Here is a 21,767-nt window from a genome sequence, read left to right as displayed (position 1 = left end):
TATATATATAAAAAATGTATTCTTGTTCATTCATAGATTTTAATGTTTCCCACTGTCAGAAAATCCATCAACTCTGGCAGAGGGCCATGAATGATGGCTTTAAATATTAATAATCAAAAACAATGGACTGTAATTATGTGTTCCCAGTTGTAGTAGTATTAATACAAGGCTGTATTAAATTATAATTACAATCTTTAAGTAATTTGTGACTACCTATAAATAAAAAATACTGTTAGGGATTTCCGATTTTTAAATATTTTTTTTTTGTCATACAGTTTAATGAGCTGTTGCATAAGAATCATCTTAAGCGAAATACTTTTGTTTTGCAAGCCAATCTAATTGTGTTCTAAACTTTTGATAAATGAGACATTAGTTGGTTTAGTATAAGTATAGAAACTAGTTTTATGGCTTGAATTGAATATATTTACTTTATTAGATGGACATTTAGACGTCCTCTTGGTGCTGTATTAATATAAGTGGCTTATTGATCACTTGGCGAAAATTCTGACTATCCCAGGGATTGAGGTCAACAGGATAATGACTGCTTTTCGGATCACAGGAAAGTCATGCCTTAACAGGATTTGTCTGCTGATCTGAATTGTGTGTCAGGACACATCGACATTGCAGCAGAATTATAAGGTTGAACAGGGAGCAGTATGTTGCCCATTTTGTTCTGTCTGCTGGTTAAAATTGCTGTTGGGCCATTACCATTTTGCATTTTAGATTTCTAAACTAACTTTAAATATAATGTTGCTTTTGCTCTTTAAAAAAAATAAAAAATAAAAAAAATAGATTGATTGTGTATGTTCACCTTTTTCTCTCCTCTTTTCTTTTTTGTCCCTTTTTAGATAAACAAGTGCCCCGGTAGTTGGAGTAAGGTAATTAAAAAAGCAGGATAAGATGAGTGAACTGGACCAGTTACGCCAAGAGGCAGAGCAGCTCAAAAATCAGATAAGAGTAAGTAACAAAATTCAGTTGTCCATATAGAAGTTGGCGCATGTGATGTATGCTAACAAGCTAAATTCTCTTTTTTCCAGGATGCTAGAAAAGCATGTGCAGATGCCACACTATCACAGGTAACGTCTGACAGAGTGCTTTGCTCAGAAAGATTCATTGTGAATAAGGTAAAATTCAGTGGATTATTCTGAGCCTAACAAAAGTCTGTAACGTTCTGCAGATTACAGCTAATGTCGAAGCCGTTGGCCGAATCCAGATGCGTACAAGACGAACTCTGCGGGGTCATTTGGCCAAAATCTATGCCATGCACTGGGGGACAGACTCCAGGTACGTCGACGATATTTTCTAAACACTGATTTTTAGCTGAAATCCTTTTCCAGCTGTCTAATGTTATTCCTGCTCCTGCTTTTAGGCTTTTGGTCAGCGCCTCTCAAGATGGAAAACTCATTATTTGGGATAGCTATACCACAAACAAGGTGAGCTTTATCTAAGGATACAGTAAAAATGAAATGTACAGCAGTATGGACGCACAAATCAGTGATTTTTCTTTTTGCACAATTGATTTTTTTAATTCCATAAATAAGTATGTTCCTCTTTCAGTAGAAGAAAATTAGTTTGTTGGTGGTTCTTTGAACTGATCCAAGCAAAAAAAGAATTATACTGCAACACCCGTTTTTTATGTATTGAAGCCGATACTTTAGTCCTTAAAACAGAACTGATGAGTTGGGTTTTAATTTCTGTTCTTTTTAGTACATTAAAATGCTTTTGAGGTAAACTCACAGCAAATGTGTTTGTTTTTAATGTGTAATAAAATATTAGTTGTTATTCTGGTGTACAGTTTTCTCTAACCTGTACACTTTGCTTAAGCATAAAAGTGAGTTATTTCCTTAAGGTGCAACAAGCAGTTTTGCTGATGTCAAGTTTTGATCTACTTTAAATTTATGTCTATGCCAGTTTTTTAAACAACTGTATTACAAGAACATGTTAAAGCAGCATTCAGAGTATATTTACTAGCCTTCCTGCTGATGGAAGTCATTAATTATTCACAATAGGAGGAAAAACGATGTCATGCAGTGAGTGTGAGATAGCAGTTGTCATTTTATATCAAAAGGCAGCAGGTTTGACAGTTATAGCCTTTGCGTTAGTATGGCCATCATTATTAAAACTACAGTAACTGTGCGGATTTCCTGAAGACGATGCAAAAGATTTCCCAAAAATCGAGACAGGCCAGCAAATATTTCCAAATCCAAACGGGTTGAAAGCTTAAATTCTTAACCATAGAATGACTTTCTGGTACTTTATTCAACCTTCCTGTTATCTGCTTTAAGTTTTGCTCTCTCAGCCTGATCTAACCACAGACATGTCGCCTACAAATCTTTGCTTTCTCTCATATCGAACATCACTTAGTCGGAGGCTTTGAATTTAAGTAACAGTTAATTGTTATCTGAGTCACCTGATGGTTTAGAGAGGATTTTGAGTCTCTGACTGGTCAGTACCAATCAAGGTCAAAACTCTGCCCAATACCCTTTTAAGTTGTTTTTTTTTCTGGCATTAGTGACTTTTATTTGCGGCAGATTAGAGAGGAAATGGGTAGAGGTAGAGTAGACATGCAGCAAAGGTTTCTGGGTAGGAATTGAACCCCAGATGGCCGAGTTGAGGACTTGTGGCCTCTGTGGGATGGCCACTCCTCCTCTACGCCATCAGGCGTCAATGCAGGACGACCTCAGCAGGCATAGAGTTATGATCAGAAAGTTTCCTTTCCCATCTTGTATACCTTCTTCAGATGTTTTAAAATCTCATTTCAAGTTTTTTGTTTCTTTTTTTAGTGTTGATTTTCAGTAATAGTTGCTGCATTATAAAAGTGAAGTCACATTTTGTAGGAAAAACTTTAGCCGTACTGAGATTAGTTCAGTTCTGCATATTTTTTTTACTGCCATTCCTTTTGTTTAAAGTTAAACAAGTTTCTCATCTTCCCGACCCCACTGAGGGACAAGGGTGTCAAGAAAATGGATGGATGGATGGAAGTTTCTCATCTGTTTAAATTTCTATCTTTTCCTCCATCAAAAACATAAAATTCATGCTTGAAACTTGCATTTTCTCTGAGCTAACAGTTTTCTGTGTGTGTTGCTGTGTTCTGCAGGTTCATGCCATTCCACTTCGATCTTCCTGGGTCATGACTTGTGCATATGCACCTTCAGGAAACTATGTGGCCTGTGGTGGCTTGGACAACATCTGCTCCATTTACAACCTGAAAACACGTGAGGGGAATGTACGTGTGAGCCGTGAGCTCGCAGGACATACAGGTATAGGATGCTTCACGAATACAGTGTATTTGTGTACAAGTATAGGTTTACATAAAACCACAGCGGATTTTTGGGTCATTTATCAAATTTATCTGCTGGTTATTTGACTGTTAGGATACCTGTCCTGCTGTCGCTTTCTTGACGACAACCAGATTGTTACAAGCTCTGGAGATACCACTTGGTAAGTTAAAAAGGAAATGGCTAGAAACTCTTAACTTGTCAAAGTATTTTCCTATGAAGGGAACAGAAAACAGTCTGATTGTCTTGCTATTTTTCACAGTGCACTTTGGGACATCGAGACAGGCCAGCAGACGACCACATTTGCTGGACACACAGGTGATGTCATGAGCCTGTCTCTTAGCCCCGACACTCGGTCATTCGTCTCTGGTGCTTGCGATGCCTCTGCTAAACTCTGGGATGTTCGAGAGGGGATGTGCAGGCAGACTTTCACTGGCCATGAGTCTGACATTAATGCTATCTGTGTAAGTTGTTTAAGCTCTGCTTCACTTTTTAAATGCACATTCTGAATGTGGCCAAGTTATGTACCGCTGTCGTGCTTTAATATTTGCATTTGTACGTTTCAGTTCTTCCCTAATGGCAACGCCTTTGCCACGGGCTCTGATGACGCCACCTGCAGGCTGTTTGATCTGCGAGCTGATCAAGAGCTGATGATCTACTCTCATGATAACATCATATGTGGCATTACCTCTGTTGCATTCTCCAAGAGCGGCCGCCTTCTCCTGGCAGGATATGATGACTTCAACTGTAATGTGTGGGACACACTAAAAGCTGACCGTGCTGGTGAGTAACTGGGCAATGTCTTAAACAGGTTTGTCTCAAATAGACTCTTTCATTGCATTATGTTTTAGAGTTAATATTCTGCATTAGGCAGCAGCCATCTTAATGGCAGTAAGATGAAGTTCTCCCTTTGTCAGCAGGCTGGCTAACAGTATGAACAGTGGTTCTCACGCTTCATTCAAAGGCTTGCACTACCTTAGCAGATGCCACAGATGCCTATTGATCACCCATTCATTAAGTTGTGGGAGTGGCAGCTGGGAAATGCCTAAAACATGCAGAAGAAACCCGGAATCACAGCTGTGAAACAAGTTTCTTTAAAGCATCTTAAGGTCACAGGAAGTTTCTAGACAGGTTAATTTTTTTACCATACATTTTTCCAGAGGTCTTTTAAAGTCTCAGAAAATCCTTAAATTACTTAATAAAAATTTTAAACTTTAAAAGGTCAAAAATGCTTTCAGATTTACCACACTAAGGTTTAGTAAAAATTCTGCTCCTGAAGTAGACTTATTGTACTTTCTTTAGACTATCAGTAATTTAAATGTAGTTGTGCTGGAGTTGTATGACAAGAAGTTTGTTTTAAAGAAATTCAGATATTTGCTGAAGATTTGAGCTGAGGACAAAGTCAATAAACTCCCAAAGTGATTACATTTGACCTGTCAGTGTGGCACCACACTGTTCTGTCAGACCTGACAACTGATGGTTCTTTTTTTTTTTTTTTTTTTTTTTTTAAGGTGTGTTGGCTGGACATGACAACCGCGTTAGCTGCCTGGGAGTTACTGACGATGGCATGGCAGTCGCAACGGGATCCTGGGACAGTTTTCTGAAGATCTGGAATTGAAGCCTGAAGGTTCTTTTTGTCGTATTTGCATTACAGGTAGAGATGCACCGCTCAGAATTTTGTAGCTGACTTTCTATTTCTGCTTTTTGTTGAGCTTTGACCTGCCAGTACTAACTTCATCAGATTCCAGTTTTTCTTTAGGAACATTGTTTTAACTACCTTTTGCCAGCCTTCCTTTATTGTGCGGACATTAATTTTTATGATAGCCAAAGTGTCATGTTTGCTATTAACATGTTGCTCCATAAAATACTTCTGTGTAATCTCTATAGAATAGAACTCTGAAATTTCCAAAAGGCTGCCAGCATTCCAAAATTTTATGACGGAGAACTAAAAGCTCAGACTTTACTGTACTTTGTTCAGTGTTCCTGTTGTCAGCTGGAGGTCTTGCTGTCTTTCTCTCAGCTTTTTGAACCGCAAAGACATAGCAAAGGTTCCTTGTATATAGCTTCTTGCAGCAGTTTGCTCTGACTTCATTTAAATGCCTCAGGGGACCATCCTTAAGAAGTGCAGTTTTCACACTCCTGTTGGCACGTAAGAACAGTTCATTCACTGTAAATGGATCAGTTGGATTTTTGAGTTTCTGACCAGCTGATTGCCGGTCAGGGCAGGAGAGGCACAGAATCGTCCCATTCCGATCACCAGCTGATTTCTCGGTGCATCTCTAATTGAAGACGATTAGTTTATCTTGACTTTGATAAATATTCTGAGAATTCATGGGCCTGCTCAGCTGTCGGGCATAAACGTCTCTGTTTGCTATTCTGCTCCCCTGTTTCTACACAACTCTCTCTTCTTCTGTTTCTCAAAATGTCTTTCTTTGTTCCCCAGATGTTCTTTTAACTCCAAAGTTGACTGGAAGACCATTACAACTTGAGAATGTTCACAGCGTCATCTTCAACACTGTTTAAACTGACTTGGACACCACAAAAACGAAGGGAAACCAATGCCTTTCCTACACAAAGAAGAGCACAATTGTTTATCACCTAGTTAAGAAAGGATCTCCTGTGGTATCAAATCAGAAACTTGTGCATTCCTTCTTGGACCATTTTATGTTACCTTGAAAGAGAAAACAACACTATCATCCCATGCAAATGTGTGCGTCTTGAAAGCAAATGTTGGAGTGTAATTGTACAAATTATTTAACTTTTTTTTTTTTTTTTTAAGATTTCTATTCTGATGGTTTATTATTCTTGATGGCTTTTCTCTTTGTCATATTTCTTTAGTGGTTTTAGATATGTTTGAATTACAGCTTGTCTTTGTAATCCAGGTAAAAATCATATGAGAGAAAAAAAAAAACATGCAGAAGTAAAAGCTTGGATCATATTACACGAGCAGCTTTCGAAAATGTCCAGGATGTATTTATATTCTAGCTGTTTTTGTTCCATCACGGCTTTTTGCACATGAAGCTTCGCCTCTAAACTAATAACATTGTTAATTAACCAGGCACATGCTATAAGTTATGAATGCTCATTCCAGTACAAACGGAGTTATTATGAGGAAAACTATCCAGTTAAACCCCTCGATTCTTGTACATGCCTTTTTGGCTTTTGGTGGGGAAGGGTAGGGTAGTGATTTAGGTTCAGAGTTTAATAAGGCATGGCTTGAATTTACTATATAGAAGGGGTTTTGTGTTCTGTGTCCACTTTGAGTGAAACACCTCACCTGACTTAAATACACACTTCCTTTGCTTGGGACTGCAGTTACAACTCTGTGAATGAAATGTACAAATCAATGTCTGAAAATAATGGTCTGATGTTTTAAGTTGAGACATAAAATTTTGTCTGCCATGAGTTAATTTAGATGTGCATGCTGTAGACTTGCTTTCAATGGTGCAAAAAATCCTAGATTTTCTTTTGTTACCAAAAAGGAGAGTTAACCTATTGATTGAACTTAATAGAGGCCATTTTTTTGGCTCAAACTCTGCATACATCATGTACTAATACTGGTAATGCTATGCACCAGAGTTGGCAAGAATGATGAAAGGCTTGATATTAACTTCATACTTAGTGTAAATTATGCTTACCAGTTCTATTGATGCCATTTTTAAAAAAATAATTATAACAATCATTGTGAGAAATCTATCCTCTCCTTCCAATCTTCACTCTCAATGGAACAAAAATGTCCTCACATACTGTCCATACTAAAACTTTTGTACATTTTTATTTTTATTTTGGTCTTAAACTGAAAATCGGAGCATCTGAATGCCATTTCACTGTATACAGAAGCACTTTTGTTAAGGTTGTGAGATACTTTCACTTTTCTTTTTTTCTGCAATGATGTACAATAAATGTGACGTATTCGTGTGTGGCCACAAGTGAAAATGCGATTCAACTGAGATGGATTCTCCTTTTCTCTTTCCATTGATAATATAGAGCTCTGCACCCTTATGTACCTTTCCACTTTTTGTATTTCATTTCAGTCTGTTGGTGTTCCACGGTGAGCTGGATGCAAGATAGATACTGTACTAAATTGTACTGTTATTGATTGAAAATGTAATAAAAAGCTGTTTGAGATCTCTTTTGGTGCATTAAAAATCTTTAATCGACTTTTACATGTTTTTGCGTTCACATTCATCAAGTTATAGCAAGTTATTTTTAACCACTAAGCCTTTTTCTATTTTTACACAACTCCTTCTGTAAGGGTAATGCTAATAATGCACAAGTTAAGCTTTCATAACATTAGTTTTAGTTATGAAACTATAGCTATATTAAAAATATTTGAATATAGCTTTGTTCAAATTGTCTTTAATTTTTTGTTGGGCATCAGGATGTTTAAGTTTGAGAGTTGCATAACCTGGATTTAAAATGGCATCAATTAATTTAACCAGAAAATCAAGAATTACTTATGCTGCAAAAAATAATATACAAATAATCACAGCACCTTTATGCTGAAAAGAGTGGCGCTTTACTCTTAGGACTGTGGTTGACTGTTTTTCCACACCAAAAATATTTCCAAATAGTATTTTTCTTTTGAGAGAGGAAACATCTTAGCAGCTTTCTCTCTGAAGCAACAGGTGACAGTGAGGTAGTGCTGCATTAATCAGCAGTTTGAGAAAACCCACACTGGAATTTTTCAAACATCTAATGCAAATGACTAAACCGCAGAGGCAGATAATTTTAACAGTTTTGAAACTAAAGCTCTTTAAAAATATTGTTGATCTTGTTACTGAAAACTGGCCCATGCATGTGCATGGGCCAGTTTAAGATCACTTGGCTTGATTCTAAGATCAAGCCAAGTGTTTTGAATTAAGAAGAAAAATTATATTTTGAATTTATGGTTATAGAGTCTAACACCTGCTGGGAGGAAGGCTCTACTATAAGGTGCTTTAGTACACCTAGAATTCAGTAGTCTCACACAAAGCTTTCCAGTTAAGCAGCAGCTTCATGCGTTTGGCATCTACTGACAAACTTAAGAAAACAACACATTTTATGCACTTTATATGCCTACTAATATTTGCATGTTTTGTGGCCTGGAAAAAAGTATCAGTGGTTATTTTTCAAAATCACTGATTCCCATTTTAGTTGAATTCAAACAATTAGAAACAATAAAAACAAATAATTCAACTTCAATATTCTTGCAGGTATGATGGTTATAAAATGAGTTTCTTCTCATGTTATGCATGTGAATACATATTAAAAAATGATTTTAAAAATGGTTTTAAAAATATTTAAAGCTATTAAAAATAAAAATGTAAAAATTAACCTATTATTGCAATCTGTCTCTAGACATAAACCTTTGTCCTCACACTTTTTTCTTCTTTAAAACAATCTTATAGGTTTTTCTTTAATATAAATTAATAATTTATTTTTCTTTTAGTCTGGTAAAAAGTATTTATGACAACTATGCCAAACTGAGTGGTTTCTAACGAAGCAGATCAAATATAAATGCTTTACTAGGTTGTGCGGACAACCGCCATCTTCCCTTTCCCGACAAACCAACTGACGGAAGTTGTCTTTATGGATGAAAAAACTCTGCCTGAACGATCCATGTCCAGGGACGAAACAACAAATCAAACTGACTATCTGCAGTGTAGTTCATCACAGCCATGAACATGCTGTAATAGATTAGCATTTTTACAACATCTAATGGTCGATTTGTTCGTTAGGTATCGACAGATATTTTGATTTGTCGTTTTAACGACGCAGAGTAGAGAAAAGTATCCCTCCTAAAAATGATACCGCCCAACCAAGTGACGTAGTTCCTGCTTCGCTTAGCCCATGCCATTTTGGAAGGCCTTACTTGGTGTCGTCTGTTTTCGCCTCGTGGAAAAACATTCACCTTTGCCGAGTGTATTGCTTTACTTGTGAGTTGAGACGAGTCGTTTGAAAAAGTTTTGAAACCTTTTCAGTTTTCGAACATTAGTTTGTAGGGGAAATAGTTTTGTCAAGTTTGTTCCCGCCGGTGGAGAAGCACATTGGAACTGTTATCATCCGGTGTTGACGACACAGATCGCTGTCCCGTCTTGCATCGAACAAAGGAAGAACAAAGCTGATGTTCATCCTGTAGCACAATCTACGGGAATTATTGAAGAAAGTTGGTATTAAACATATCGTGGCGTGGTTGTGTGAAGAGACGTTAAGTTGAGAAGTTTTTCTCCCTCAGACAGAATCAACAGACTGGGCTGACTGATTCAGTTCTGTTAGCATCAGCTAAGGTTAGCCGGACAAACAGGGGGCTAACCGCTTTTCTGTTTTCATTCAGAAAACAATTTTTTTCTTAAATACGAGAATGGCGGAGGGGTACATTCGGGTGGCGGAGGAGGAAAACGAGGAGCCTATGGAGATCCCGGCCGAGGACGACGGTACGGTTCTGCTGTCAACAGTAGCGGCTCAGTTTCCAGGGGCGTGCGGCCTGCGGTTCAGGAGCCCCGTGTCCCAGTGCATGCGTGGAGTGCGTCTCGTGGAGGGGGTCCTGCACGCGCCAGAAAACGGATGGGGCAACGTTGTATACGTAGTAAACTACCCAAAAGGTAAACACGGAAACCTTATAAAATATAAATACATTTTTGTTATGTGTGACAGAGTGACGTTTTGTTTATTTTGATTCGTAGTGTTGCTTCCCCGCAGTCGGGAGTGAAGAAAAAGTTGACTTATTTTTGTCCACGCCCTCCAAGTTAGAGCAGAGCAGCCGAAACTGGACACAGTTTCATGAATCATCCAGTGAAATTTGAAGGTCTCAAAAATGTTACCTCTTGAAAGGTCACAAGTTGTTACAACTTTGTTCAACATTTATCAGAGTTGAACAACTTTGAAAGTCTGAATGTTACAAATGTTTTATCAAATAAACCATCCGCTAAATAAAGTTAAATAAAGTTAATATAGCTGCGAAAGTCTGGATAAATATGAAAATCTTCTGAACTACAGCCACCATAGCAGTACATAACATACCATTTAAATTCAGAATTTTTGAATACTAAGTGGTATTTTAGCTTGGATTTTTATTCAAAATGTCTCATCTTTAAAGTGTCATAACACAGCAGTTTTTGTCCAGTTACATTGTTTGATCATTTTTATTTTCCACACTGATTTAAGTTATGAATGAATGAATTTAAACTGGGGTTCATTTGCTTACATTTAAAAACTCTTAGATCAGTGTTTTAAGGTAATGAAACTTTTTTAAATTAATATAAACATAAATGTTTCACTGACCAACAATGGTGCTTTAAAGATTGTGTAGGGTAATTTAGTCCAAATTTAGTAAGAGATGCTGAAAACAAACCAGGGGAGCCAAATTCTGCATGTTGTTTCATGGTTTGTGAATCTTCTGTGACTGAATGTTACAAATGTTTTATCAAATAAACAATCCGCTAAATAAAGTTAATATAGCTGCAAAGGTGATTGAGTTTTACAATACGGTACAAAGGTTGAAAGATAACATTTTCTGGACTATTGCTCCAAAGTAAAAGCCCCATCAGTCAAAAATATGCATCATGAAGAGAAAAAAAACAGGACCAGCTTAAATATGAAATACTAATGTGTGAAATACATTACATAGCTACTAATTTTGTTAGCCTGAATTAAATGACTACAATTATTCCTTTAAGGGTTTTGGAACAAAAACACAAGTTCTTATTGGGGAACACTTGGGTACAACAGAGCCAATAAAGCCCTTTAATTATAGATGGTAATAGGTATAGATTGCATAAAACAAGCAGATACTTGCTAAATCCGGCCTTTGTTCATAAACATCGAATAAACATTTCTATTTGATTGTAAGCTCACCTAAAAAGTGTCAGATAACGTGATCACAGTTATGAATCAGAAGAGAATAGGTTTTTATGTCTGTTCAAGGTTAATTTATGTATTTAATTTTAGATAACAAAAGGAAAATGGATGAAATTGATGCCTCTTCGGCTGTGAAGATGAAGAGGGGAGACATGAAGACCTCTGACCTGATTGTTCTGGGCCTGCCCTGGAAAACGACTGAACAGGACCTGAAAGACTACTTTAGCACATTTGGAGAAGTCATAATGGTCCAGGTGCGTCCCGTAATGGTTTTGTTTGATAAACTGCAGTTTTTAACAGCTTTTTATGTGGATATGTGTTTATTATTGATTACTGTTCTCTCAGGTTAAACGAGATGCTAAGACTGGTAACTCCAAAGGATTTGGTTTTGTGAGATTCACAGAGTACGAAGCTCAGGAAAAAGTGATTTCCCAGCGCCACATGATTGATGGGAGATGGTGTGACTGCAAGCTTCCTAACTCGAAGGTGAATATGGTAATGTCCATCCACATAGCTGCATATATTGGCCAGAAAAAATCCGCTATCAACACTGTAACATTTACGTTTCCCCCCTCTGCTGTTTCTTTACAGCAGGGTCCCGATGAGCCACTGAGGAGCCGGAAAGTGTTTGTCGGACGCTGCACAGAGGACATGACCACAGACGACCTTCGTCAGTTTTTCATGCAGTATGGAGAAGTCACAGATGTCTTCATCCCCAAACCATTCCGGGCTTTTGCCTTTGTGACATTTGCAGATGATCAGGTACTGTGTTAAATGCAAAAGAAATATCTCTTCATGTCTGATTCAGTTTTGTTTTGCTTTTCGATCAATCTTAAATGTTTCGGCTCATTAAACTGGTTTTAATGTCAGACAACAATAACCAGAGGAGAAAAGTAGTTTTCAAATTAGTTTTGCTCCTAATAGAGTTAAACATATCTTGTATGTTAATTGTGATTAACTCGATGTTTTTGCAAAACAGAGGTCAATTTCACAAGCCGTAGTAAAGCTTGATTACTGAAGAACCTCCATAACTGACGCATTTATAAAAACAACCTGTCTGGAGCCAGGAAGTGGGGGCTGGCGGGTCTTAAAAAGCAACAATTCATGACTCCAACTAAAGAAATTCAAGAATAACAAACAAAATTACTAGCATCTATCAATCCTGTAAGAATTACAAAAACATTTTCTAAGTCAGCAAACCTTCTCAGAAATATCTGGCCAACTAAACTTGGTCCAACGCTTCATCAACATCAACATCTCATCCAGAACGTAACAAAAGAACCAAAAATCTGCCTCTGAAGCACCGCAGACATCACATTTCTCATTTAAGGTTCAGCGTTGACACTAGACAAGTTAAACTCCACTCTTGACTCAGAAAAACCCCCAACAAAAAACAACCCAACTAATTGTTTTGAGAAGTTGCATCAATGTTACACCTGATGCAGCCTGTTGCAGCATTTAAAAAATGTGACAAACTAACAGTTAAAGGGACTGGATCCCAGAAATTATTGCAATTGTTTAGAGATCACTTTCAAATAGTATCATGGTAATCCAAGAACAAATCCTCAAAGTTCAATAAACTTTAGATTCTAATGAACATATAACACTGGAAATGGAAGAGATTTTAAATAACCAAATAATTAATGAAGTCTCTGTAAACAAAATTGTCCTTCAAAAAAAGAGATGGTTGAGATGGTTCCATACAAATGGAAATTATTGAGCTCATTTTAATTTATCATGCAATTAATTGATTTTTTGCTTATTCCAGCAAACCTACTGCTAACTATTACATATAATTAAAATAATTCCTCATAGCATGGAGCTCTTACTTATTGCTTGGATTGGTTTTTTGGGTTATCGTTCTCTATTAAAATTAGTTTGAGCTGAAACATTTAAAGTACGTAAAAGCAGAAACGGATGATGCGTGTAAGGGGTTAAGTCCTGTTTTTTTTTTTTTTTGTTGTTGTTGTTTTGACCCGACAGGTCGCCCAGTCTCTCTGTGGAGAGGACCTTATCATCAAAGGAGTCAGTGTTCACATCTCAAACGCTGAGCCCAAACACGGCAATAGGCAGTTTGACCGTACGGCCCGGTTTGGAAACGGCTTCGGGGCCCAGGCGTTCGGTAGCAACCGTAGTGGGTTGGGGAGCAGCGCTAACAGTAGTCTGGCTAACTTCGGGTCGTTTAGCCTGAACCCCGCCATGATGGCCGCTGCTCAGGCCGCTCTGCAAAGTAGCTGGGGCATGATGGGTATGCTGGCGAGCCAGCAGCAGACGTCCACGTCAGGCAGCAGCTCTAGTGGGACCAGTTCGAGCAGGGACCAAGGTCAGTCTTTCAGCACAGGCAACAGCAACTACGGCACCAGCTCGGCCAGTCTGGGCTGGGGCTCAGGGTCAAACTCTACGACCAGCGGCAGCGGGTTTAGCTCAGGGTTTGGGTCCAGCATGGAGTCAAAGTCCTCTGGGTGGGGTATGTAAGTTAAGTGTTTCCATGGTAAGTATTGCGAGAGAGATGAGTCTTTTCAAAAGTTTATTTCTGGTGTTGATGCGTATCTGAAAACTAAACACTTTGGTGAAAGACGTTTTGTACATTTGGAGAAAAAAAAATGCTAAAGATTTAATTTAGGAACTGTTGAAGTGAATTGTTTACCAGGATCTCTGACTAAAGTGCTATTTTTGCTGTCTTGTTTGTTTGTATCCATTTCAACTGGATTCTCTAATGCATGTATTGTGAAATGTGATGCCCATTTAGAAAATGCATGAATGTCTGCGGTTCACCATTATCCGGCTTTTCTCACCATCGGCTTGAGAGGCAATCTTGCATTGGAAAGAATCTGGTTGAAACTTAAATGTCTTTTTTTTTTTTTTTTTTTTAAAGTGCAACTTTATTTGCAGTCAAGTTCTGTGGAAAAGCCTTCACTGAAATCTCTTCTGCAGTTCACCTCTCTTCCATTTCCCCGCGACGAAGCTCCTCTTTGGCAGCATTCTTGGGGTGATACCCGTATCATTCTCCCTCTTCCCACCTGTAAATGCTATGCCATCAAAGAACGGCCTCACTCCGCATGTTCTAAGAGACGGTGGGTGTTTTCACTTTTATCCACTTTTTTTTTAGAGCAAAAAAAAAAAAAAAAAAGAAAATTTGGAGAGAACTGCGCAACTGACATTTTAAGAACTGATGAGTGCGATTGAGGATGGCTTGTGGCGAGGAGTGAAGCTATGAGTGAGCGAACGGAGAGAGACGCGTGGAAAGGACTGGTTGTGCGGTGGTAGAGCCCAATTTGACTGCTTTTCTGAGTGTGTGAGTGGAAGCTGCGGATGCGACGAGCGCCTCCCCCCCTAACATGGACATTCTTTAATTAGTACTTCAAGATTTGTCCCTTTTTCCTTTTTTTTTTTTTTTTTTTCTTTGCAAGTTTTTTTCCTTCCTTCTAAGTATGTCTAAGTGCAGAAATATAAAACCTGTAGTGGAATGTTGTGATGAATATTTGTATTTGCTTATATTATCCGATTTGAATGCTGTATGGTGTGTGCTTTCATGTTAATTGAACTGATCTGTAAGCGTGTTCTTGATGTGGATGACACCTGCTGAAGACTCTGGGGGGCCGCGAGTGAGGATGTGAGAACGTGGAGACGTGTGTGTCCAATGGTGCCCGGTAGCTCTTTGTTGTTTGTGAGGTGTTTTTAAAAAGAAAAAAAAAAAAACATGTCAAATGAAGGGAGTTCTCTAAATAAAGTTCATTTGAATAGTTACTTAGCTGATATTGCTTGAGTCGGTTTGTGGAATCCAAAGCATCTAATTCGATTCACATATCTAGGGACCTTGGGCTCTGCTGGTCGAGGTCTCCGTTTGAACCCTGACCTGAAGGAAGAAGATGGAAGTTCCAACACTTTCAGTGTGTGGCCTTCTCAGACATGACATGGGGTAGTACCTGTCCTTTTGCTGCTTCTGTTGGCTTTTTAGAGCACATTCCCAATTATAACCATCAACTTTGACGGTTTGTGGTAAGTTATTTTTAACAAACATGCACCCAGTTTATCTGGCTTTTATCAGTTTTCTCCTAAAATGATTTAAAGGAAATATAAATATTGCATTTGGACAATTTTGTTTGTTTGTAGAGATGCACCGATCTGAGATGCAGTTGCTGAATTTCCATCAAATTTTTTTAAGCTCTGACCTACTGCTACTAATATACTTTTTTTTCCCAGAATCATATTTTTATTTTAGATTTAAGAATGACAAATTAGTCTTTTAAGTTTCTGAATGTAAAGAAAATTGAACTGTTTCTCTTACGAGATTTCTTTACCCCCCAAAAAGAAGCAACCTAAATAAAATTGATCATCCAGATACATTTTGCTGGATGATAAATGGCATTAGTAGTAGTTGCGATAAATGTTTGTTCTCAAAAATACAATATATATTTTTAAACAACTCTTGACACTGGAACTGGAAGACATTTTAAATATCCAGACTAACAATGGAAAACGATAAATGAAACAAATAGCACACACAACCAAAACCATAGTTAAATTTTTCTCTACACAGAATTGGCCTTCTGAAAATATTACATTGGAAATTATCGAGCTCATTTTTTAAATCCAAATTTAGTAAGTTATATCACTTAGATTGTTGGACACAAAATCCCCCCAAAAAACCCGACTTTGAGAATAGCCAACAGTCTTAGAGAAGAGTTTTTTTCTGTGTGATCTGTTAGTTTTACTAATCAGAAGAAAGATCAGATGTGAAATAAGATTAGTTGGCCAGTGTCTCGGTGCATCTCTACTTTGCTTTATAAATATTGAGCTTTATGCATGGATTAAATTAAAATTGTAAAGCAGACGGTTTACTTTAATTGCGGGTACTTTCCTTTTCGCCCCTTCGCCATTTCTTTCTTCTGCAGTTTTGGTTGCTTTTAAACCTTCAAATCTACAGAAAGTAACCAGGCATCAGTTTTTACTCTCCTTAGGGAAACTTCATACCTGCTTTTACAACTGAAACTTCTCTTTTAGTGTTTTTGTTTTAAAGAAATGTTTATTTCCAATAAATATTTACCTGCGTAGTGTTTTGTTTGATCAGGGACCAAAATTGCATATTTAGGAAAAATGTTTGCCCCAAACCCACATTTTTTAAATATAATTACAGAAAATATTAAGGTAAATAATATACATGTTTATTTGGGGTTTTGTTGTAAAAAAAAAAAAAAAGCTTAACCACCATTTAATAGGTTTTTGTGTGTGAACCAGTCATGACAAAATGGTGAAGGGGCAAACTGCCTTTAGTCGGCACGTCAAACAGCATTTTAGAGGATTTAATGGTCTGTTTAGCAACCCAAACCAGGCAGATGAATATAGGATTTATTGGTCACAGTAAATGTTACATGAACAGTTCTTTTAAGATTTTGTTGCTCATCATTCGTCACTTCATGCCAACTCGGCGCCTCCTGAGACGAGTTTAGCTTTACATCAGTCTTGTTTCTGTAAAGTTCATTAAAGCAGTTTGTTCTGGTCAAGCTCTTATTTTTCTATGCATGTTGGGCACAAAGTGAGCCGCTTCAGGCTTCCCTATGTCTTGTCCTCATTCTCTGCTCTCCTCCTCGGTGTCTCTGCTCTTCCTCTTCACTGTACTCTTCTTTCTGGAATCTCTCTGCTCCTGGGCCAGTTCTTCACTTTTATTTTGTATGTGGTTGGACTAAATAAAGGCAAATGAAACAATAAAAATGTGCCGTCTCCTGTAGAATATGTGTATATCTATGACATGTACAACTGTAGCATACTGAAAGTGTGACAAGGAATCATGTAACTTGGTTATTTTTCCCAAACCTACCAGAGCACTACTGCGGCGGGCTAGAAGTTTTACATCCTCTGCAGACACTGTGCTTCTTTTGGCGTGTCTAGAGATAAAACAAAACAACACAGCAGTCATAATATAAAGTTTTTCTGTTTTTACTAGAGGAATAAAACCCTGGATATTTAAAATGGTTGAGCTTCGGAAAGCCTTACCTGGCAAAAGCTTCCAGATCCTTGGCAAAGATGTCTGAACAGAGGGAAAACCATTACATCATGTTTTCTGTCAACATTTAATTTTATTTATTAAACTCAAAAGAGTATTACATCACAACTGTGACGGGAGTTTCAAAACGTAAAAAAACATTCTGGAGGTTAAAATTCAACATTATGAGCCAAATTTCGCATTGGAAGAAGATAGAAGATCATTAATGTTGGATCCACACAGGATCTTGTGATGTTTGCATTAATTGCAATACATTTTAAACTTGAGGTAACATGTAAAATCCTTGCTTTTATTGGTAACAAGGATGGCATTTTACATTTATCAATCCCCCATTTCTTGCTTTATTTGATCTCAGTTAGTGAAAATTGAAACAATGGAAGATACCAACCAAACCTAATTAATTAATTACAATTAGTTAATTACAATTAACGAATTATTGGTCTATCAGAATAAAATGCCATACATTGTGGTTGCAATGTGAAATAGCTTTAAAAAAAGCACAAGTTTGCAACCTAAAAAAGATGTTTGAGTGTTGTCGCTGTCGGCTGCTAAGGCTGAGAAAACTCAAGCGTCAGTGTTTTTATGCAAGGCAAAACAAACGGGGCAGTGTTTGCTGTTTAGGGCAATCAATGAAAAGAGAAACATAGCTAATAAAAGGAAAACACTCGTATCTGAAAACGTGTAAGAAGATTTTGTCTGTAAAAATCGCTCTCTTTGCTTGTGGGGCAAGGGCCACAAATGGCCCCCGGGCCACATGTTGGACATCCCTAGTTTAGAGGTTATGTTTGGCAGGTTGGGCTACATAAAAGTGGAACATTGTATGACTTATTCCGTAATAAGTCATAAAGCGGTGGTGTGTGAAAGTCGCACTGTATGATTCAGAAACTCACCGCACTCTCTGAATGTCGTTTCGGCTATGGCTGCTATGGTCTGTCGGCTGAACTCCCTCCGGTGTTCCTCTCCGATCTTCTGACACAAACGACCCACCGTGTAATGAACCGCTGCCTTCAACCTCTAAATACAAAAACAACTCATTACAAACTTTGACAGAGGGGTGTTGATGCAACCTTAGCTACCCCCGGCCAAGTGGTAATGGTAACAAAATGTCTCTTACCTGACGAGTTTCCTCTTTGTCAACTGACATTTTTGAGCTGCAGCGAGATAAGTTTGAAAATAACCAAAATGTCGAACAAATCAGATTTATGGCGGGCTGAAGCGTACTGTTAGCTCATGGCTTTATCTGGTTGCTAACTGAACTTTTTAGACGCTGACAAAAACAAAAACTCGCGGCACAAACCAACGACTCCAAAATCTGAGTTGAGAAATTACACAGCGCCCCCACGTGGCCCTAATGCTGAACTACAAGGTACGTCACATTCAACGCTGTCCGAGTGTTGTCTGCATGATAAGTGGCTTACATTTATTGTTAACGGACTGGATTTCCTTTAATAATACCCATTCGTGGGGAGCTGGTGCCCACCTTCGGATGTAATCCAAATTTAGAAAGGTATTGTTGATTAAATGTTACACTAGTTTGATGTAATAAAAACATCTTTGAATGTATACTTAAAATATGTGGATACTATACGGTCAGTGAATCTACTCGATATGAATTGCAGTCCGTGTATAATTCAGTTGGTGCTCTACTTTTATTACATATGTTAGCATCTTTGGTTGCATTGAAAGGTCATATCTGCCCTGATGCAAAACGAGCACCAGCCCACAATTCAAATTCAAAGCTGCTTTGATCCCAAAGGGATGTTAAATGAGCCATAACAAAGAAGTTAGCCAACTCAAGCGGGTTTGAAAGGTTTATAAAATAATTTACAGTAACTGGGTCTCAAACGTTTTTACAAGTGATTTCACTTTACAAAGTTTTCCCCAAGTACCGTTATGCTGGTCAACATAAAATGGTAGGGTACTTAGGACTTTTGAAGTTGGTTATACAATAAAGTTCTCAGGGAAGACAGGAGTTTTGTTTTTGTCAACTCAGACCTCAAAATTTAATGGCTGCTTTGCATACGAGAGCAATAAAAAGGAACGCAAGATTTGCATCCGTCACACCATGTTAATGAGTTTTGTTTTTGCAGTACTTTTTTCTTTAGATTAACTTTGGAAGTTATGCAGTAGCTACCATCATCCTAATCAGTCAAATTTATCTGCTTGTGCAGCTAGAACATAGTTTTGTAGATCCATCACTGTAGAATCTCTTCACTCTGACTTGTTCTAGTGTAAGACACATTGAGGAAAGACTTGTTTTGTGCAGGAAGTGACCTTTTGACTGAAAGGGGACGTCTCCTCCCTCCCAACTCTTTCAGATCTTCAAGAAGAAAAAAAACTCCCAGTTTACTGCTCATCATCACTTCCGGTCAAGTCAAAAATAATTTTGTTTTACCTACAGTATGTTTGTTTTGTGCCTTCTGATAATGGAATTTTAAAAAGAGAAAAATGCAAAGCTCCTGCATTTAGTGTTGAAATAAATCAAGATCTCTGGTCTGCTTTTTTTATTTTATTTTGCATGCATCTCATCTCATGATGAAAACATGTATGAGGTATGCCATTATCTTCAAAGTCAGGGTCACATCCTTTTAAAGACTTGCTTGCACACTTGACCTTCACAGGCCAACTCCTGAAAGAGAAAAATGAAAATCTTATCAAATTTGTAGGACTTTTTCCATACATAAACAGTAAAATCATAATCCAGTAGAGCAAAGTAAAGGGGTTAATTCTAAATATGGCATACAGGACTAATGCATCTGCAAAAAGTGAGCCAGCATACCAGATGGAGCTCGTCTCCCTGAATCCAGTGAGTCCAGCCTCTGTCTTTCTTCTCTCCTTTCTGAACACACACCAGCTTATCGTTGTCCCAGTTAACCACTGACTGGTAGAGGTGTAAAAGAAAACACTATTAATTCTCTGTAGGTTTCAATTTTATGCAGATTTGAAAGTTTTAAACTTTACTTGCTCACTTACCCGACACTTGCGGTTGTCCATGCCCTTGGTCACCTCTTCAAACTCCTCTCCAATTTTGAAGACGCACTCATACTTTAACACTGAGGAGATAGTTTGGAAGGTGAAAGAATCTCCATCTTGTTTGATCACCTTCTGAGGCTTCAGCATAGAGGCGACTTTGCGTGTTGCAAAGTTAATGTCTGCATGACACAAACCAGTTTAATTTAGAGAATCATCCATAACAGCCTTTTTTTTAACACTTAATTTGACAAAAAATTAAGACATCCACACAGCTAATGCATCGAGCTAGTATTTAAAAGAAGAAACCCTTACCAAGTGCAATCATGTAGCCATCTAAATTGTCATTGCTGACCATATCCCATGTTCCATTGAAGTCTGCAGGCATTTTGGAGGTTTGGCTGTCGTGAAAGCTTGGCAGTGTGAGTTCCTGGATGTTTTATAGCGTCAGCAGGAGGCAGGGCGTTGCAATGCTCGCCTCTTTTATTCAAAGCACACAGGAAGAGAAGTAGTTTTTGCATAATATGAGGCAACTCCCTTCATGAAAGAACACAACAGTGCCACACATTTCAGCCTGTTGATTAAACGTCAACAGGCTGCAGGTGTGTTAAAGTGGATTTGGCTCGGCCAAAGGTCAGGCCTGAGAAACGTTGCAAATTGCAGGGTGAAATAGAAAATTACCAGGCTGGTGTTTTAACCAAAGTAAAAGGAATTTGACTTCAATCAAAAGAGTTGTTGGTTTTTGTTCCACTTTCTAGCAACTTTTAACAAAGTGGTTCTCAGCCTTGAGGTCGGCAAAGACTGGTTTCCCAAAACAAATCTGTTTTTGACTGGAACACCAGGCCTGTTCAGGGACACGAGGTGGAGCTGCTTTTCCTCCGTCTGCCCTCTCTTTGTTTAGACTATGCTTTGAGCTCTACTTCTAAAATACTGCTTGGTACACTTTTTTATTTTGGCTTAGGATAGGGTGATCCATCCACCCATTGTTTGTACCTGCTTATTCATAGTGTTACTGGAAGGCAAACCAGGTACCTCTCTCCAGGTAATTGGGCAACAGGCGGGGGAAACCCTGTACAGAGAGAACCATAATAAAAGTAAGACGATCTGTTCATCCTCAAAAATCCTCCTGTGTCGATGAAATAAAACAAATCTGCAAACAGGAAGTGGGCCAAATTACATAAACATGGCGATATAGGAAAAATTGTGACATCTGATGTGAATTGTATTGTAACAGTGAATGAAACCCAATCTTTCCTGGGAGCACGTTTAGCCAGCAGCGCAGTGTTTCTACACGCCCTCGCCTGAATGCGCAGCATCGATGTTTCTCTACATGCTGGTCTTCATGGCCTATCACAGCAGCAGATGGATACCGCTGAACCAGAGGTTAAAATTGTAAGTACTCTTATAGAGAGGGGGTTATTATTTACGTTCATGCATGACAGCTGATGTGTAATTTTCATTAACAGCCAAATAGTGAATGCAGTGTTCATCGTGGTGGTGCTGGCCCCCCAGCTCTACGTCATGGGGAGGTAACTGGGATGTAGACATCACGTAAAGTCACACACAGGTCATGGATTTAAGTGTAAAAGTGTTGTTTTTTTTGTTGCCATAAAAGGTCAAAATCCTCAAGATACTGCAGGCAACCTCTTCTGAACAACCTGTCGGCCTCTGTTGCC

The 21,767-nt window shown here is 38.2% G+C and overlaps 4 protein-coding genes across 9 annotated transcripts; 2 read left to right on the top strand and 2 right to left on the bottom strand.

Moving 5' to 3' along the window:
* The first annotated feature begins 796 nt into the window (after window positions 1-796).
* On the top strand, window positions 797-7,439 carry gnb1b (guanine nucleotide binding protein (G protein), beta polypeptide 1b). Of its 2 annotated transcripts, none has more exons than XM_008408679.2 (10): window positions 797-957; window positions 1,038-1,076; window positions 1,178-1,284; window positions 1,370-1,433; window positions 3,098-3,260; window positions 3,375-3,441; window positions 3,541-3,742; window positions 3,845-4,061; window positions 4,790-4,905; window positions 5,722-7,439. In XM_008408679.2, the coding sequence occupies exons 1-9, from the start codon at window positions 901-903 to the stop codon at window positions 4,894-4,896; spliced, it is 1,023 nt and encodes a 340-aa protein (XP_008406901.1). In that variant the 5' UTR covers window positions 797-900; the 3' UTR covers window positions 4,897-4,905; window positions 5,722-7,439. The 2 variants fall into 2 exon arrangements, with proteins under 2 accessions (XP_008406901.1, XP_008406900.1); XM_008408678.2 differs by having other exon boundaries at window positions 798-957; window positions 4,790-4,932.
* Window positions 7,440-9,091: 1,652 nt separating this feature from the next.
* Window positions 9,092-15,107, top strand: tardbpb (TAR DNA binding protein b). Of its 5 annotated transcripts, XR_533676.2 has the most exons (6): window positions 9,093-9,862; window positions 11,208-11,371; window positions 11,463-11,612; window positions 11,709-11,879; window positions 13,101-14,191; window positions 14,930-15,107. XR_533676.2 is itself a non-coding variant. In XM_017304887.1 (5 exons), exons 1-5 carry the CDS (start codon window positions 9,622-9,624, stop codon window positions 13,590-13,592), a joined length of 1,215 nt encoding a protein of 404 aa, XP_017160376.1. In that variant the 5' UTR covers window positions 9,092-9,621; the 3' UTR covers window positions 13,593-14,864. The 5 variants fall into 5 exon arrangements, 4 of the variants coding, with proteins under 4 accessions (XP_017160376.1, XP_017160377.1, XP_008406902.1 ...); XM_017304887.1 differs by lacking the exon at window positions 14,930-15,107 and having other exon boundaries at window positions 9,092-9,862; window positions 11,712-11,879; window positions 13,101-14,864; XM_017304888.1 differs by lacking the exon at window positions 14,930-15,107 and having other exon boundaries at window positions 11,463-11,603; window positions 11,712-11,879; window positions 13,101-14,864.
* Window positions 15,108-16,142: 1,035 nt separating this feature from the next.
* cenps (centromere protein S) lies at window positions 16,143-18,410 on the bottom strand. Its single transcript, XM_008408682.2, has 5 exons — window positions 18,236-18,410; window positions 18,012-18,135; window positions 17,112-17,145; window positions 16,936-17,002; window positions 16,143-16,800 (listed from the first exon to the last, which is right to left on the bottom strand). Exons 1-5 carry the CDS (start codon window positions 18,263-18,265, stop codon window positions 16,687-16,689), a joined length of 369 nt encoding a protein of 122 aa, XP_008406904.1. The 5' UTR covers window positions 18,266-18,410; the 3' UTR covers window positions 16,143-16,686.
* A 1,200-nt stretch (window positions 18,411-19,610) lies between these two features.
* On the bottom strand, window positions 19,611-20,541 carry rbp7b (retinol binding protein 7b, cellular). The gene is made up of 4 exons (XM_008408684.2): window positions 20,407-20,541; window positions 20,095-20,273; window positions 19,901-20,002; window positions 19,611-19,750 (listed from the first exon to the last, which is right to left on the bottom strand). Exons 1-4 carry the CDS (start codon window positions 20,477-20,479, stop codon window positions 19,700-19,702), a joined length of 405 nt encoding a protein of 134 aa, XP_008406906.1. The 5' UTR covers window positions 20,480-20,541; the 3' UTR covers window positions 19,611-19,699.
* Between the last annotated feature and the right edge of the window lie 1,226 nt (window positions 20,542-21,767).

Source organism: Poecilia reticulata, linkage group LG5 (assembly GCF_000633615.1).
Source record: "Poecilia reticulata strain Guanapo linkage group LG5, Guppy_female_1.0+MT, whole genome shotgun sequence".
Taxonomy (NCBI): Eukaryota; Metazoa; Chordata; class Actinopteri; order Cyprinodontiformes; family Poeciliidae; genus Poecilia; species Poecilia reticulata.
Note: the sequence above shows the minus strand (reverse complement) of the source record. Positions and strands in the feature narration are given on the sequence as shown.

What these genes read in the sequence shown, in the direction of transcription:
- gnb1b (XM_008408679.2), top strand. Translation starts at nt 901, where the DNA reads ATGAGTGAACTGGACCAGTTACGCCAAGAGGCAGAGCAGCTCAAAAAT. An exon ending in AGCTCAAAAATCAGATAAGA is followed by an intron (nt 958 to 1,037) that starts GTAAGTAACAAA and finishes TCTTTTTTCCAG; the next exon opens with GATGCTAGAAAAGCATGTGC. An exon ending in CTGACATTAATGCTATCTGT is followed by an intron (nt 3,743 to 3,844) that starts GTAAGTTGTTTA and finishes TGTACGTTTCAG; the next exon opens with TTCTTCCCTAATGGCAACGC.
- tardbpb (XM_008408680.2), top strand. Translation starts at nt 9,622, where the DNA reads ATGGCGGAGGGGTACATTCGGGTGGCGGAGGAGGAAAACGAGGAGCCT. An exon ending in CGTAGTAAACTACCCAAAAG is followed by an intron (nt 9,863 to 11,207) that starts GTAAACACGGAA and finishes ATTTAATTTTAG; the next exon opens with ATAACAAAAGGAAAATGGAT. An exon ending in CTAACTCGAAGGTGAATATG is followed by an intron (nt 11,613 to 11,708) that starts GTAATGTCCATC and finishes GTTTCTTTACAG; the next exon opens with CAGGGTCCCGATGAGCCACT.
- cenps (XM_008408682.2), bottom strand. Translation starts at nt 18,265, where the DNA reads ATGTCAGTTGACAAAGAGGAAACTCGTCAG. An exon ending in AACGACATTCAGAGAGTGCG is followed by an intron (nt 17,146 to 18,011) that starts GTGAGTTTCTGA and finishes CCCTCTGTTCAG; the next exon opens with ACATCTTTGCCAAGGATCTG. An exon ending in GATCTGGAAGCTTTTGCCAG is followed by an intron (nt 17,003 to 17,111) that starts GTAAGGCTTTCC and finishes TTTTATCTCTAG; the next exon opens with ACACGCCAAAAGAAGCACAG.
- rbp7b (XM_008408684.2), bottom strand. Translation starts at nt 20,479, where the DNA reads ATGCCTGCAGACTTCAATGGAACATGGGATATGGTCAGCAATGACAAT. An exon ending in TGGCTACATGATTGCACTTG is followed by an intron (nt 20,274 to 20,406) that starts GTAAGGGTTTCT and finishes TGTGTCATGCAG; the next exon opens with ACATTAACTTTGCAACACGC. An exon ending in AGGGAGACGAGCTCCATCTG is followed by an intron (nt 19,751 to 19,900) that starts GTATGCTGGCTC and finishes TTTCTCTTTCAG; the next exon opens with GAGTTGGCCTGTGAAGGTCA.